Below are 15,508 nucleotides of genomic sequence, written 5' to 3'. Positions count from 1 at the left end.
CTGAACTGTCAGCACAGAGCCCAATGCAGGGCTCGAACTCACAAACCCGTGAGATTATGACCTGAGCCTAAGTCAGACACTAGCCACCCAGGCACCCCAAGATACATGTTTTTAAATTAAAGTTTTTCTCCTTTCTGGGGTGTCTGGGTGGCTCAGTCGGTAAAGTGTCTGAGTTTGGCTCAGGTCATGATCTCACAACTTGTGGGTTCAAGCCCGCGTCGGCTCTGTGCTGACAGCTCAGAGCCTGGAGCCTGCTTTGGATTCTGTGTCTCCCTCTCTCTCTGCCCCTCCCCTGCTCACACTTTGTCTCTCTGTCTCTCAAAAATAAACATTAAGAAAGAAAAGTTTTTCTCCTTTCTTATTTTTTTTTTTTGGTAAAAACAAGCGAAATAAAAAACCTGCATAGAGAATACAGAGATTGTTTGGGTTTTTGCTACCTTCCAGAGATTGGCTTTATCTGATTAAAGTTCTAAGTGAAACAAAAATAGAACTAAGCCTACACAGATCAGATAGATAAATAACACCCAGTGCTGACTTTCTATAGGGGGGTGGTTAATAATTCTATGAGGAGTGGCATAAGAGAAAACATTCAGGGGGGGCAGTGTGCACATGCACGAGCGTGCATGTGTGCAGGAGGGGCGCCCTGTGGAACACTGGGGGTCTGTTCTCACCCAGGCGCTGTGTGTGGTGGGAGGGGTTGAGTGAGGGGAGGGAAGATAAATTAATTACAGGGATGGAGCATGTGTTGGGATGGAAAAGGGATCTTATGGCAGGGAAAAACTTGTCATTTTCATTTGCTAACAAAAATAATACCAAAATGCATACATTATAATATATTTATAAGTAGATGCCATGAGTTTCTCTCATGTAAATGCCCATGTTTTGGCCGTGTCCTTCTGCCATGCCTGAGACCTGGGGCCACGTGGTTTTCAGGCGAGCCCCCAAATGAGCCCTGGATTGTACCTTCTCCCCATTTTGCTCACCCGTCACACAAGTGGACTCTTCTTTGGCCTTGTTTGCACTGCCTTTAGCTACACAGGTGTCTGCGGGGTCAGCGGTGGCTCTGGCCGCCCGGATGCACCCCACACGTGAGCTGCACCGGCTCATGGCGTCCCCACCCAGGTGTGGGCCCAGGCACCGGGCACTGGGGGGACTGGACGTCCTGTCTCCAGGAGGGGGTCCAGGGTAGCCATGTGCCGGCCTGCCTGGTGGCAGCTGTGGCCCTGGGCACAGTGTCTGGTCACCAGGACAGCCAGGTACTCATCCCGGGGGCAACCTACTCCTGTGGCCCCTCTAAACTTACCTCGCCGTCTGCCGCCTGCCAGCTTTTTTTTTCCTCATCAAACCAGATTCCAATGTTGAGTATCCTTTCTTTTAAGAACAGAAATGCTTGGCAAGCAGTTCTGTACAGATTGACTGTTTCCCTTTTCACGTCAATCCTGCGCGTCTGAGACAAAGTTGGAACTGTCTCAGGTGGGAAATTGACATGACAGTTCAGCCCGCACCCCATCGGCGCCTCCTGGGAGAATGTGCTCCATCCGGAGAGGCTCAGAGTTACAGCAGGAACAGAATTGGGGATCGTTGGAGCTTCTGGTTTGCGTTTGCAGCCCGTGCCATCTGCCGTGTGACCTTCGGGTCCCAGGAGTGGAATAACCCTGGCAGCCCCCGAGGCTGCAGGAAGCAGCCTGGAAGTGTGGGGCATGTCAGAGCTCTGTGTTCTCTGTGTGCTTCTGGGATGCGTGGGTGATTTTAATAACCGCATCAAGGCCGAGGTGCATGTCGGCTCTGCAGTGCTCTGTTGAATGCTGTCTCCCTGCCATTGGATGTCTCTCTAGAAGCCAGGCATTGTTCTGCCCCGGAGAACCCTAGAGGTAGCATGGCGCACGGGTGCCTACTTTTCCTGCATCTGAAATGAGGTGGAGATGGTTTGGGAGGGGGTAGCTGACAGCAAGCTGTTTGTTAACAGCCTGCCTTCTGCCACAGGAGCTCAGTGACTGGCAGTGGCAGTGTTTTAAAAAATAAACATCGGAAAGAGAGCCCTGCAGAAGCATCCTGTTTGTCAGTTTTCTGTAGCAGGTGCAGGGAAGGTCCGCTTGCAAGGCTGTGTGTCATGTGAGCTCCGCCAACCCTGTCTGGAATGGAAGGTGAGGAAGCTCATTTTGGGCCTTCCCCTCTTCTGTCTTTAGGCTCCTGGCCACTGTTGGGTGCAGGTAGAAGGCCAGACGCGCTATTTGCTGAAGGGAGGAAAGCTCTAGAGACGGGGAGCATGCTCCAGAGGGGATTGGGGCTGTCGAGTGGTCCTGCTTCCAAGCAGGAGGGGAGCACACAGGGAGCTGTCCTTCCCCCCACCTGTTTGATCGGCGGCACATGGCCTGCACCCATCACCGCAGGGCACAGAGGAAAGTGACATATGGCGAGTTCTGTAACGTCACATACTTTGGAGCACGTTCATGACTGCGTTATTTGTACTTTAATCGTTGTTAGTGTTGACTCATCTTTTAAACGTATTGAACAACTATTCAAAATTATATATACGTATGTGTATGCATTCAATTATATATATATATATATATATATATATATATATATATATATATATAAAATCACTTGTATATGGATATTTAATTCATATGCTCACACAACTAATAATTAGAGACTTAGAAATTAAATTCGTTTTTAATTTTTTAATTTTAGAGCACATGAGCAGGAGAGGGGCAGAGTCTGGAGAGGGCAGAGAAAGAGAGAGAGAATATCCTAAGCAGGCTCCACACTCAGCACGGAGCCCGACATGGGGCTTGATCCCACGAACCAGGGATCATGACATGAGCTGAAATCAAGAGTTGGACACTCAACCAACTGAGCCACCCAGGCGCTTCAGAAATTAAGTTCTTTTAAAAATTTAAATTTGATTACAAATGGATATAATTCGATTCCCCTTAACACTGCAGACCAAATCTATTAGAATCTCATAAGTGCGTATAAACGGGAACATACAGCTCTCCTTGCGGCCCAGGACCCGAGCCTCCTCCCCACCCCGGGTGTAGTTTGTGACCGAAGCGTCAGGCCTTTCTGTTATTTGACCTGCCTCCTCATTTCATTTCTGGGTGGCTTATTCATAGCCACCCTACTTAGAGAAATGTTCGTGTAATGCTTTGTAAAAGGCATTAGTGGCAGAGACAGAACAGTCCTAAACACCCACCTTCCCCTACTTCTTAAGATGGATTAAAAATATCTTCCTATCATCTTCTCCTTCCCTTTATGTATCTGTAGCCTTGTTCAATTGGTTGCCCTTTTAGTCTTGTTATTCCCTGACATTCCTGGCCTTTACAGACTCAACCTGTTGGCTTTAAATGTTATTAACTCTATTCTGTTTTTGATGTGCAAATTTCACAACCTGGCCCGTGATCATCCTTTTAAGCCTTGTCACCTCTACCCAAGACCTCATGGGACCATCTTTGCTTTCTGGCAAGCTGGCATTGTAGGCGGATCCTGATTTTTCCTACCCCAAGACATGAAATTAGCAGCTCTCCAAGGAGGCATGTTGAGGTTTAACCCAAATCTGGACACCAGACGGTTGACGTGCTGGTTGTGGGTGGAGTGGTATCCTTACCGGGCCCCTTTCTTGACAGAGCTGGAAATAGTATTTCTTTTTAATATCACAAAGTCCCATTGATAGTTTCAATTTAATTCCTGATCATTTTTTATTTCGTTCTGGAAAAAAAAGGCTTCACAATTTGTTTTTCCTGTGAGATGCCAACTTGAGTTTTTATCTCCTTTCATTGTGTCCTCCCCCCTTTTTTTTCTCCCACATTTCACTTGTAAATAATCCTTAGATGTTTTCTTAATTAGAATGTTTTCTTAATTCTTAATAAAGTCTTAATGGAAAGACTTTAGGGGTGGACCATGCCCAGTTTATATCCAGATGTTCTTATTGCTGAGTGATCCTGGGTGAGCTGTTTAATCTGTCTTTGGGCCCCCTTTCCTTGTCTACACAGCTGGGGGGGCTGGTGATTAGGTAGCAGGGTCTGAGGAATGAGTGAGACAGGAAGTGCTGACTTCCTGGTGAGCAGCCGGCATTTCCTAAATGGTATTGGTGATGAGGGTGAGTGAGAGGTGACTTCTCTGAGGCTGCTCCTGGACCCTGTCCCTGATCCCGATTCTCCCAGGGTGTGGCAGTGATGGGGGCAGCCTCCGCCCGGCCCACCGGAAGAGGACCTTGCTTCTTCAGCTGCTGGAAGCCTGGGAGAGGGAGGGCTGGAACCCTTGTGGAGGGGGGTGGGGGGGGCATGTGGGACTTTTGGATGAAAGTGTGGATTTGAAGGCAGATACTCCTGGATCTTAACCTCAGCACCAGCTCTGCAGAGCTGTGGATGGATGGCTTCCCCTTCGGAGCCTGTAAAATGGGAGTTTGGGTGTAGATGTTCACTTTGATTCCTGCTCGGAGCTCCTGGAAGTCACCCATGAGTGATGCTCTTTCCTTTGTACTTGATAGCTCTGTTTTCTTTCTTTCCCATTTTCTTCAGATGTACATTGGATATATACAATATTTGCACTTGATAGAGGTTGTGTTCAGTAATAGGTTACTGTTTAGAAATACGCTCCCTGCCCTTCCCCCCACCCAACCGTCACTCTGGCGTATTACTGTGAACTCAGTCCCTTTTCGTTAATTATGCTGGGACAAGCCAAGAAGTGCCGTTTCTACCTCATTTCCCTAATTATAGCTTACAAAATTGTGCTGTCTTTTTAACTGCCCATACTGGCCTACAGAATTTGAGTGGTGAGGATGATCCCAAACTGATATTTTTTGCAAACTCACTTTGTCCCAGGCACGGTGCTGAGTGCTCTCCCTTCCATTAATTAAAGGCTCGCCTCATCCCTGGGGCGGGTATTATAATCACCCCATTTAGCAGATAGGACTCGGTCTAAGAAGGTCATAGAGATGGCGAACGAGGAGCCCAGATCAAACATCACGCCATCGTACTGCTAAAGCCCATGCTCTTAAACTATGAAATTAAACTGCCTGCCATTAGTCTGTCGTCCATCTGTACATCCCTATATCCCTCTATCCATCCACCTGTTACTTTTTGCTTTTATGGTGATGTGTTATGAGTAAAGTATTTTTTAAAATTCATAGCACTGGAAGGTACATGTGCCAAGCCTTTGTTTAAGGGGTCTTTATGCTCATCTGACTTTCTGTGATGCTTTACAGAGTTTGCATTTCCTGTTCCTTTATTACATCTTCCTTTTGCAAACTCATACTGGACCCTTTTCCCCAGACGTAGTGGATTGAACCTGTTGAATGTGCTGGTATTTGAGGCATCTGTTAATTGCTGACTCGTTTATCTCTGAGGCCTATAATCTTCTTTAGAAACGCCGTAAGGAGCTTGAAACAAACAAAACCTCAGAAAACCTTGGGGCACCAGCCTCTGCTCCCTTAAGGTGAGGAATGACATGTGGGAGGGCCACTTGGGGGTCTGCTGTGGGGCTGATGGGAGGTGCTGTCCTCACCAGAGAGAGACCTGATAAAGGGCCAAAGGGAGGGAGAGGTTCAGATAATGGGGGCAGGTATAGCCGGAATTAAAATCATTGGCTGCTGACTTTAAATAGGCAGATGTCCTAGAAAATCTTAAATGTGTATCCAAGTTGGGGTCAGGGAGAGGGAAGGGCAGGGATTAAAGTAAGTGAGGGAGGCGATGAAGTCTGCTCTCCACTTTGCCCAGCAAGAATTTGGGATTGGGTGGGGAAGGGTACAGGTCCTCCAGGGTGTAGGTGACCGCTGGGGACAGCATGGCCAGAGACAGTACCATTCCTTGGCACTCGACATTTTCCAGACTTTCCCAAAAGCCTGTTTACAACTGGAGCCAAGATTCATCACCAGCTGCCTTTAACTTTCCTTTCCCCTTCTGAGACTTGAGGGGGTTCTGCTATTGGGTGGTGCTAAAGAGGCAGGAACCCCACTTTCCACACAGGACAGGGCGTGCTCTCCCACATGGGCTCAGTCGGCCGCCTGGCAAGTGGGAAGCTCTCCCTGTAGCATCCTGTGCTGGTATGCAAGCATGGCCTGGTAAAGCGACACAGGGCCCTGAAGTAAGGAGAGGGTACCTGGAAGCTGGGAGAAACTTCTGGAGCCTGCACAGGTGCAGGAAGCCAGCTCTGGGGAACCTCACAACACAGCATTAAAGGCTCCTCTGCTTCTCATGATTTAGGAAGGTTGAGATTGATTTATATATAGTACAGATTCTGCCCAAGAGTCTATATATAGGGTTTGTCATTGTGTGTGTATGTATGTACGTGCATGAATGTGTGTATATATATATATACACACACACACACACATAGTTTTCTTCTTGAAACTGTTTTATTCAAATGCACATACTGTGTCTATTACCCTCCCTATCTATTCATCCTGTTGAAGTACCTCACATTCAGAGTGTGGTCTGGGGACCAGCAGCATTGCCTTACGTTGGAAACTTGTTAGAAATTCAGAATCTTGACCCTTCCATAGACCTGCTGCATCAGAATCTGCATTTTAGCAAGAGCTCTGGGTTACATGCACATTAAATCCTGGGAAGCCCTGCCCTAGAGGGATGTCTTTTCCTCCACATTTGTTAGCTGAGGCACCATATGCCACGGGTGGAATAAAGAGAAATCACCCTGTGGGGTCACTGTAGAAGGAAAGAAGCATGCCCTCTCAGTAGTGGTAAAGAGACCTTTTACTCTTACTCATTCACAGATGACACAGTCTTGAGTAGAACACGAAGAGGAAAATTTAACCAAGCCCATGCTGCTGCTGGGACACCAACAGATAGTTACAGTACTCGGCCAGCAGGCTGGTGAGGTTCTGTAGGTAGTTTGGTTTTAGGGCAGCAGGGTTTTGAGGGAGATTTTGGCCCCCAGAGGACGTTTGGCAGTGCCTGGTCCTTACATCTACAAGGAGAGAAGGTAGTGCTTCTGGCGAGTAAGAGGGCAGAGGCCAGGGATGCTGCTTAACAGCCTGCGGGTGCCCGGCAAAGGATGATCTGGCTTTAAATGTCACTGGCGCTAGGACTGAGAAACCTTTCTGTTTTAGAGGAGGGAGTTACCTATAAGAAGTCCAAAATCTGTCTCATTATCCATGACTCATTTTAAAGAAGTATTTAAAACATGCCAAACACTCGGAATAAATGTTAACTCTTTTTTTTTTTCTTCAGGAGATAAAACATTACAGATGCATTTACAAGGACAGTTTCAAAGCCCCATTCCCTGCTTCCCTCGAGGCAACCACTGTCTTGAAAGTGGGTTGTTTCATTCTGCTGTGTGTGTTTATACTTTGATTACACACACGAGTGTCCATGAAACAGTATATCGAATTGCACGGGCCCCTCTGTAATGGCGTGCTTCTCTATTTGTAGGTCGAAGGCTGTTTTTCCAGAAGTTTGAGCAAAGGCGTGAGCAGAACTGCCTCTCAGCGAACACGTTTCCATTTTTTAAAGTAATTTACATTTTCCTTAGGTGGCGGTCAACGATTTTAAGAAAAGATGTTCGGTGTTTTAAATCAGGCTGGGGAAAGAAAACCAGAAGTAATGGTGGCATTTCTCCGATGCAGACTCTGTGGTGGCCCAGGGTCTCTTACATTCTTTGGGAGTGATGATGGGGGCACAGTCCCCGGCCCCACCTGCCCGCACCCTCCCTTCTCCCTGGGTGGCACCTCGCAGCCTCTGCTCCCAGCTTCCCAGGAAGACATTTCCTCCATCTCTGCATCATTTTTCAGCGCTGGCCAGTTTCTATGGCAACGGTGAGATTGAAAGATGAGCAGGGAGCGGGAGGCGAGGCTCGAGTGAGACCTCGGGGTGGTTGTGTGTGTCCGTGACGTCACCGTCCTCTCGTCTGGATAGGACGATTCCGGATACTCCCATTCAGGGCTGCTGGCTGCCGCTGCTTTATTAGCAGACCTGCCCCGGGGGCCCCAGGAGCTCTGCAAATCGCCTCCCTTCCCTCCTGTCCTCATCCCACCAGAATTTTTCTCCTGGCTGCCCCTTCTCTGTGTTGGCTTTGGACTGTCATTAAGAATGCACAGCTTCATTCTGCTGTGTTTCAGGATGCTCTTCTGCCCGGTGTTCTGGAAGGGCAGGGAGGCATGGCAGCGTTTTACTTGATGTTGATGGCGCTGTGAAGTCTGTTCTCTCCTCTGCAAGAATACTGACTATGCAGAAATTTATTGAAGCGGATTATTATGAACTAGACTGGTATTATGAAGAATGCTCGGACGGTAATTACGGCCCCCGCAAAACAGAGCAGGGATGTGTAGGGGTGTTGTTTCCCTCTGGGGTGGGGTGTTGGTCCTGAAACCTTTCCCAGGGAGAGAGGCGGGAGGGGGGCAATGGAACCAGCACCGCCGCAGGCGTGCATGGCCCTGACAGTTTTCAAAGCTTGATGAGGAGATGGCAGGTGGGCAGGGCTCACTGAGATCCCTCTGTGGTCAGTCGGTCTTTGCTCAGGAGGGCAGATGGTGTTGGTGTGCAGGGCTTGTGAGCATTATACTTCTCTTGGATCGAATTCTCTCGGGGGTGAGGCGCGAGTGTGGTGGTGGTGCACGCACGCGTGTGTGTGCAAGGGGAGATGTGTTCTGACCTCTGTGCTGTTGGCGGGGCTGGGGAATGGTGTATTCAGGAGGTGGCTGTCTGGACTGTCGGTGGCAGGCCTAGAAGAATCCTCCCTTTCCTGAGCCCAGACCTGGGGGCTGTGGGGAGGCCGGAGAAAAGGCAGAAGCAGCTGCCCACCCAGCAGGCAATTCCAATGAATTTTGCTTGTAGGATCCCACGGAGATGGGGGTGGGGAGACTTTGGGAGGGGCAGGGAGAGACTGTCTCCTTCTGTCACAGGGCTCAGTTTGTGCAGGGAGGGTGTGGCACATTCCAGAGGAGACTGGGTGGAGTTTGTGTGGCTGGACAGGCCTCAGGAGGTTCCGGATATACATGGAAAATAGCACTGAGCTGCATTCTCAGAGAGGCCACAGGAGAGGCACCTTAGGCTCCTGTGGTGTTGGGCCCCAGAATTGGGTATGGGCACAGTTGATCTGTCTTACTTAATTTCTTCTTCAAAATGACCCTCAAATCACATGTCTTCTACACACACACACACACACACACACACAGGACACAATATATACAGTTTGAGGGTCTGTTCCCTAGTGTTCCCAGCCCCACACGAACCATTAATAGGTAAGGTAACCGTTTTTTAATTGATTCGGGAGTTTCAGACTGCTCTAAGACCATGACCACATTTGATTAACCTGAATGATGTGGCAGGCTGGGAGCTGGCCTCATTAGTAAGCAGAAGAACTACATAATTGTCTCTTATCTGCTAATTTCTGCCTTGGCAAGGGCTATGGGAGAGGGACCTAGAGGCTTTCTTGGAGAGGGCGGGTGGGTAGTAAATGTGCTGAGAAAGTTCCCCAGTTGAGCCCCACTGTCGTCCACCCCCGCCCCCAACCCAGCATTATGTGAAGACAGTGTCATGTTGAGTCCGTGTGTTTTTAAATATCCTGAGTAATGGTGGTGGTGGGCAGCTCCGAGGGTCTTTGGGGGAAAAGATGATTAAATCCTTTTTTTCTCATGGATATATTACTCTTGAAGCAAGTTCCCAACTCCAAAAGGCAATGACAGGGATGCTTCTTTTCAGAACCGTCAGTGAACTCTCGTAGTTTCCTTGGTGATTCGTGACTCACTGAGCCCTCCCTAACTTTTTAAAGTGTGGATCTCAGTGGATCACTGGAATGGGAGCGTCGGTTCCAGCAGAGCGCCTGTCCCAGACCACGGATGAGTCGGGTGTGGCCATGGCTCCCACGGATCCATCCTAGAAGCCAAGCGGGGGAGGGAGGTTTCTTCCTGTCTTGACCCAATTGCTACACTGTCCAGCTCTCTTTACACCTTCGTCCTTGGGAATAAAGCCAGTTACTCGTGGTGGTCATTTTGAGGAGTGAGAGGAGGCCGGCTCTTATCTGGGTGTCTGTCAGAAGGATTTTCTTACCTGGCCATTTCTCAGTTGAGTCTTTTGGCCCAGAGGCAGCCAGATCGCTCTTCTTCCAACAGAAAAGGAAAATGGAAGGAAAGGCTGCTGATCTGTTCAAGGGTAGATCAGTGTTGATTGCAGTTACTTTCTAAATGTGTGTTGGGCAAAATACTTGCCTTTACCCTCCATTCCAGTGGGGATGCAAGGGAGAAGGCCACTGGGACAGAATTTACTGGGACAATTGCCATTTTCATAATCCCATTTTTAAAAATAGTTAGCAAAACAGGGAATAAAAGGGACAGAAACCCAGAAATCACCTAGTTTAGGAAATCCAGGGGGTTGGGATTTCGAGTAGATGCCAATTTTGTAGTTAACTTGTTGACTCATTTCTAACTAGTTGGGTTCCTGGTCTCTGCAGGCTAGTCTGGAAATACAATTTGCCTTTGCTTATATATGCATCTTTAAACTTGCAAATTGAAATAGCCCCTTTATCTCCCAGTCCTGACCGCCCAGGTAGGAGTAGACACACAGCATTGCTTTGTCTCTCTTGTCATTTGAATCTTTAATGAGGGAAACTTCTAGGGAACTTTCCATACTAATAATAAGAGATGAGTCAAATGTTTTGAAGAAGATGCAAAATCATCATTTATGTCAGACTTACTGACTTGCACTTCAATTGCAAGGTTAGCACTAAAAAGTAATATACATATTTATATGGGTGGGAATATGGATTGCAAGACAGTTAGGACCCCTCTTTTAAAATTGGAATCAAGAAATAGCTTGATTCTCTTTTGTCTCTGAGGTTTAGGAGAGCTTTCTTCAGTGCTGAATGACCGTACCCTTCCCCTTTATCAGTTTTATTTTTTTTTAAATTTTTTTTAACGTTTATTCATTTTTGAGACAGAGAGAGACAGAGCATGAACAGGGGAGGGTCAGAGAGAGGGGGAGACACAGAATCCGAAACAGGCTCCAGGCTCTGAGCTGTCAGCACGGAGACCGATGCGGGGCTCGAACTCACGGACCGCGAGCTCATGACCTGAGCCGAAGTCAGCTGCTTAACTGACTGAGCCACCCAGGCGCCCCCCCTTTATCAGTTTTAGTTCTGGAATCTTAACACACCATCTTCCTCCCCGCCTCCCCCAACCACACCGCATCACAGGAAGACCCCAAGGGTATAACAAGAGGCATGGGGCAGGGGCTTAGAATGATAAGAAGCTGGAGGGGTTGATTGCCCAGTACCTTAAAGTAAATTTTAGAGATTTCAAACAGCCAGCCCTCAACAAAGTGTAGCTTGGCCTTCGCAGAATTTACCAGATACACCCAGTGCCTACAGCTTAAGCTACAGTGTCAAACGATGTCATGGTGCCTACATTGGATGTGTCCCCCCTCTGAAGCCTGGCATACTATGAAAATCACCCATTTATTTATCTATTAAAAAACTTTTTTTTTTCTTTTTAAATTTTATTTTAGAAAGAGAGCACACAAGGAGAGTAGGGCGGGGGGGGGGGGGTGGGTGGCGGGGAGAGAGAGAGATCTCAAGCAGGCTCCATGCACAGCACAGAGCCTGACGTGGGGCTTGGTCTCACAATCCTGGGATCATGACCTGAACTGAAATCAAGAGTCGGATGCTCAACCAACTGAACCATCCAGGCTCCCCTCATCCTCCTTCTTTTTTTTAATTTCCTTTTTTTTTTTTTTAAATTTGAGAGAGAGAGCGAGAGCAGGGGAGAGGGGTAGAGGGAGAGAGAGTCTCAAGAAGGCTCCATGCCTAGTGAGGAGCCCAACACGGGGCTCGATCCCGCAACCCTGGGATCATGATACCCATTTATTTATTTATTTATTTAAAAAAAAAATTTTTTTTTAACGTTTATTTATTTTTGAGACAGAGAGAGACAGAACATGAATGGGGGAAGGGCAGAAAGAGAGGGAGACACAGAATCGGAAGCAGGCTCCAGGCTCTGAGCCATCAGCCCAGAGCCCGACGTGGGGCTCGAACTCACGGACCGCGAGATCATGACCTGAGCTGAAGTCGGACGCTTAACCGACTGAGCCACCCAGACGCCCCGATACCCATTTATTTAAAGGGAAGATTCTCAGATTTACTCCAGACCCAGAGAGGTCCTGAGAAATCTGAATTTTTAGCACATGCTTTAGGTGGTTCTTTACATCGGGTGTGTGGGAAGCTATGCCAATGTCAGTGGAGACCATCTGCAGACATAGGGGTCTGGGAAATAATTCTTTAGATCTGTCACAGAATCTTATGTTGTTTCTTGGCTACACTGGTCACTTACGATTTTAAAAACTGTGAGACCCAGGGTGCCTGGGTGGCCCGATCAGTTGTGTGTTTAACTCTTGATTTTGACTCAGGTCATGATCCCAGGGTGGTGGGATCGAGTCCTGCATTGGGCTTCATGCTCAGCAGGGAGCCTGCTGAAGATTCTAAAAAACAAAATAAACCCGTGAGGCCTGTTTCTTTTTTAAAAGGCTTGGGTTCACGTGTGTGTCCTTAAGTTAAAGAGTGTACTTTTGTAATGACTCTAGAAGTAGGTAGAACACCACACAGTGCACGGGCATGGAGTTTCTGCTTGAGGCCTGTTTTGCGCCCCGTATGGCTATGTGGTTTGGGCACATCCTGGGACCCACATCTGTGAGCCTGTCAACCCAGATGGCCCATCTGGCAAGTGGGGACAGCCACACTGACCAGAGCCATTGTGAAGAGTACAAGGAGCGTGAATAAAGGACAGTTGACCCTTGAACATCATAGAGGTTTGGGATGCCGACCCCCTCCCTGCTGCACGATAAAAAAAAAAAATCTGCGTAGAACTTTTGGCTCCTCCAAAACTTAACTACTAGAATAGCCTACCATTGACTGGTAGCTTTATCAATAACATAAACAGTCGATTAAGGTGTTCTTACAATACAGTAAGCTGGAGAAAAGAAAAGGTTATTAAGAAAATCATTAGAGAAAATAGATTCACAGCACTGGATTGTATTTATCGAGAAGAAAATCCACGTGTAAGTGGACCCATGCAGTTCAAAACCATGTGGTCCAAGGGTCAACTGTAAAAGCTTTTTGTAAACAGTGATGTACTGGGCCAGTGCTTAATTTTATCTTCTCAGAGATAGTGTAGTTAGTTCTTTCTACAAATCCCTTTCATGGGGCACCTGCGTAGCTTAGTCGGTTGAGCGTCCGACTTGGGCTCAGGTCATGATCTCTCAGTCTGTGAGTTTAAGCCCCACGTTGGGCTCTGTGCCTACAGCTCAGAGCCTGGAGCCTGCTTGGGACTCTGTCTCCCTGTTTCCCTGTCCCTCCCTCACTCACGCACACTCACTGTCTCTCAAAGATAAACATAAAAAAATTTAAACAAAAAATCCCTTTCAGAAGGTGAGTGGCATTTTGAACAAGGGTGTAGTATCTTGACCATCCGTTTCTTGCTGCACTTTCTTTTGTGACTGTGCACCCTCTCTCCTCACTGAGCAGCATTACAGATGTGAATGTCCGGGCAGGAGGTGGTCTCACTCATGCTGATCTCATCATGGGGAAACCAGTGGATGGCTGAGGAAGCCTTTCTCTGGGCTTCTTTACTCCATAGTGAAAAGTCCGTGGCAATACACGGGGGCGGTCACATGTGCTCTACTGCTCGGCTTCATTGCAGTGACCTCTAAAATGCCACTCCAAGGTAGGGGTGGCCATTTTGGGAGTAAAGTTTTGCTGGAGATATTTTAGGCATTAACTGAAAAGCTGTTACTAGGGGTGGGGTGCCTGGGTGGCCAAGTCGGTTAAGCATCCACCTCTCGGTTTCAGCTTGGGTCATGATCTCACAGTTTATGAGCTGTCATGGCGGAGCCTGCTTGGGATATATTCTCTCTCTCTCTCTCTCTCTCTCTCTCTCTCTCTCTGCCCTTCCCTCACTCACACGGTCTCTGTCCCTCTCAAAACAAATAAGTAAAAATTAAAAAAAAGACTTTACCAGGTTTTTGATGATTTTCTAATGTCCTGCGCTCTGTGTCATACGATGCAAACAGGCCTCTGTGTTTTCATCTTGTGTTTATTGCAGGATGCACCTTTGACAGTGCAGGACGGCTCTTCCCTTTCCAAACAACAACCTTGTGAATGGCTCTTAAAGCGACTTGGGCGGGAAAAAAAAGAATTAAGTGTAAATGCATAACGTAACTGTCAGCTCTTCTCACTGGCTTGAGTAAAGTAGCGGTCATGTCCTTCCCAAGAAGTAGATGCAAGCCCAGAGCCCATGTTTCTCTTACTTATTTTTTTTAATGGCATAAGCGAGGTCCTTGGAGAAGGATCGTCAGTAACCGGCACCCTTAGCCAGGGCCGAGAAATGGAGGGAGGAGGTGCATGGAGCACTGAGAGAAGTCTGCACTGTGGGTGGCCCTCGGAAGAGGACAAGGACACTCACGGCAGGAGAGTGCCGTGGGGTCAGGCGGGCAGGGGGCTGCAGCAGAGGCACAGGCTATGGAGGCCAGGAAGTGTACAGCCCGCGTCTCGAGACGAAGGGGCACCCTCTGGAGGGCTGGTGTCCAGTAGGACTTGTAGTGACAATGGCAACATTGTGCAGTGCTGTCCAGGATGGCAGCCACTGGCCACGTGTGGCTCTGGAGCACTGGAAACGTGGCTAGCATGACTGAATCTTGAATTTTATTTAATTTTAATCAATTTAAATGTAAATGTAAATAGCGCCAGTGACTTGTGGCCCGTCTCAGGCATGGTGGAGCTTCAGGACAGTGACTTCTGTGATGGTATGTTGAGTAGATCTGAAGAGGGACACTCACAGAAGGATGCCCCTCCACCCTGCAAGAGGGGACACCTTCCACTTACAGCCTTCCTGTCCAGTGTTCCCAGGGAAGGTCCAGAACTCAGTCCCTGCCTCCCTGCCCGGGGCCCCAGTGTCTGCTCCTTGCCTCTGGGACGGCAACACCCTTGCTACGTGACTCTTCTGGGGCTGAGCTCCTGCAGCTTCACATCCAGAGGTCCAGGGTCTCCCACTTGGCACAGGGATTCCTGGGCTTTCTTGCTTTGGCTTTTGGAGAGATTACTCTGTCAGAGAAGATGCTCTTGGGCCCGTGTCTGCCTTTAACCTTGAAATGAACGCAGATGTGGATGAGGTTTGAGAATTCCTTCACATCCCTGCAGGGTGGGGAGGGAGGAGAGATTTGGGGTGGGGGGCGGGGAATATCCTGAAGGACTAAACCCAGGCATATGAGGTGACATGAAGAGTCCAGGATGGTTTTGTGTTCAAAATGCCGTGTCCTAAATGCTTACTATGTAATATGTGTAGACTTGGGCTTCATTTGTTAAAGGTAGCCTAGATTTGAGTTAAAAGCTGAGTATAAGCAACTTGGTTATGAGTCATCACTGAGAGTATTTTCAACTACATGAAATCAGCTTTTGTTTTCATTTACACACACCGTGGCCCAGCACAGTATCCTACACGTCTTATAGTCGGCCTTATATTTGCTGAATGAATAATGCTCCCTCTGTCCCTCCCTCCCTTGCCAGG

At 48.1% G+C, this 15,508-nt stretch overlaps 1 protein-coding gene across 11 annotated transcripts in view; it reads left to right on the top strand.

The window, feature by feature from the left end:
* The window catches only part of TRAK1 (trafficking kinesin protein 1), a 124,600-nt gene that overhangs the window by 48,062 nt on the left and 61,030 nt on the right, over positions 1–15,508 (top strand). For 2 of the 11 annotated variants that reach the window (XM_042955085.1, XM_042955092.1), the window contains exon 1: positions 4,277–8,248. The exons of 6 other annotated variants lie outside the window; for them this stretch is intronic. In XM_042955085.1, coding sequence (XP_042811019.1) covers positions 8,185–8,248 — 64 coding nt within the window. In that variant the 5' untranslated portion in view covers positions 4,277–8,184. Of the gene's footprint in view, positions 1–4,273; positions 8,249–15,508 lie in introns of those variants that run through there. 3 more of the 11 variants (XM_042955084.1, XM_042955089.1, XM_042955088.1) reach the window with 3 other exon arrangements.

Source organism: Panthera leo, chromosome C2, assembly GCF_018350215.1.
Source record: "Panthera leo isolate Ple1 chromosome C2, P.leo_Ple1_pat1.1, whole genome shotgun sequence".
NCBI lineage: Eukaryota > Metazoa > Chordata > Mammalia > Carnivora > Felidae > Panthera > Panthera leo.
This window is presented reverse-complemented; position numbering and strand designations above follow the sequence as displayed.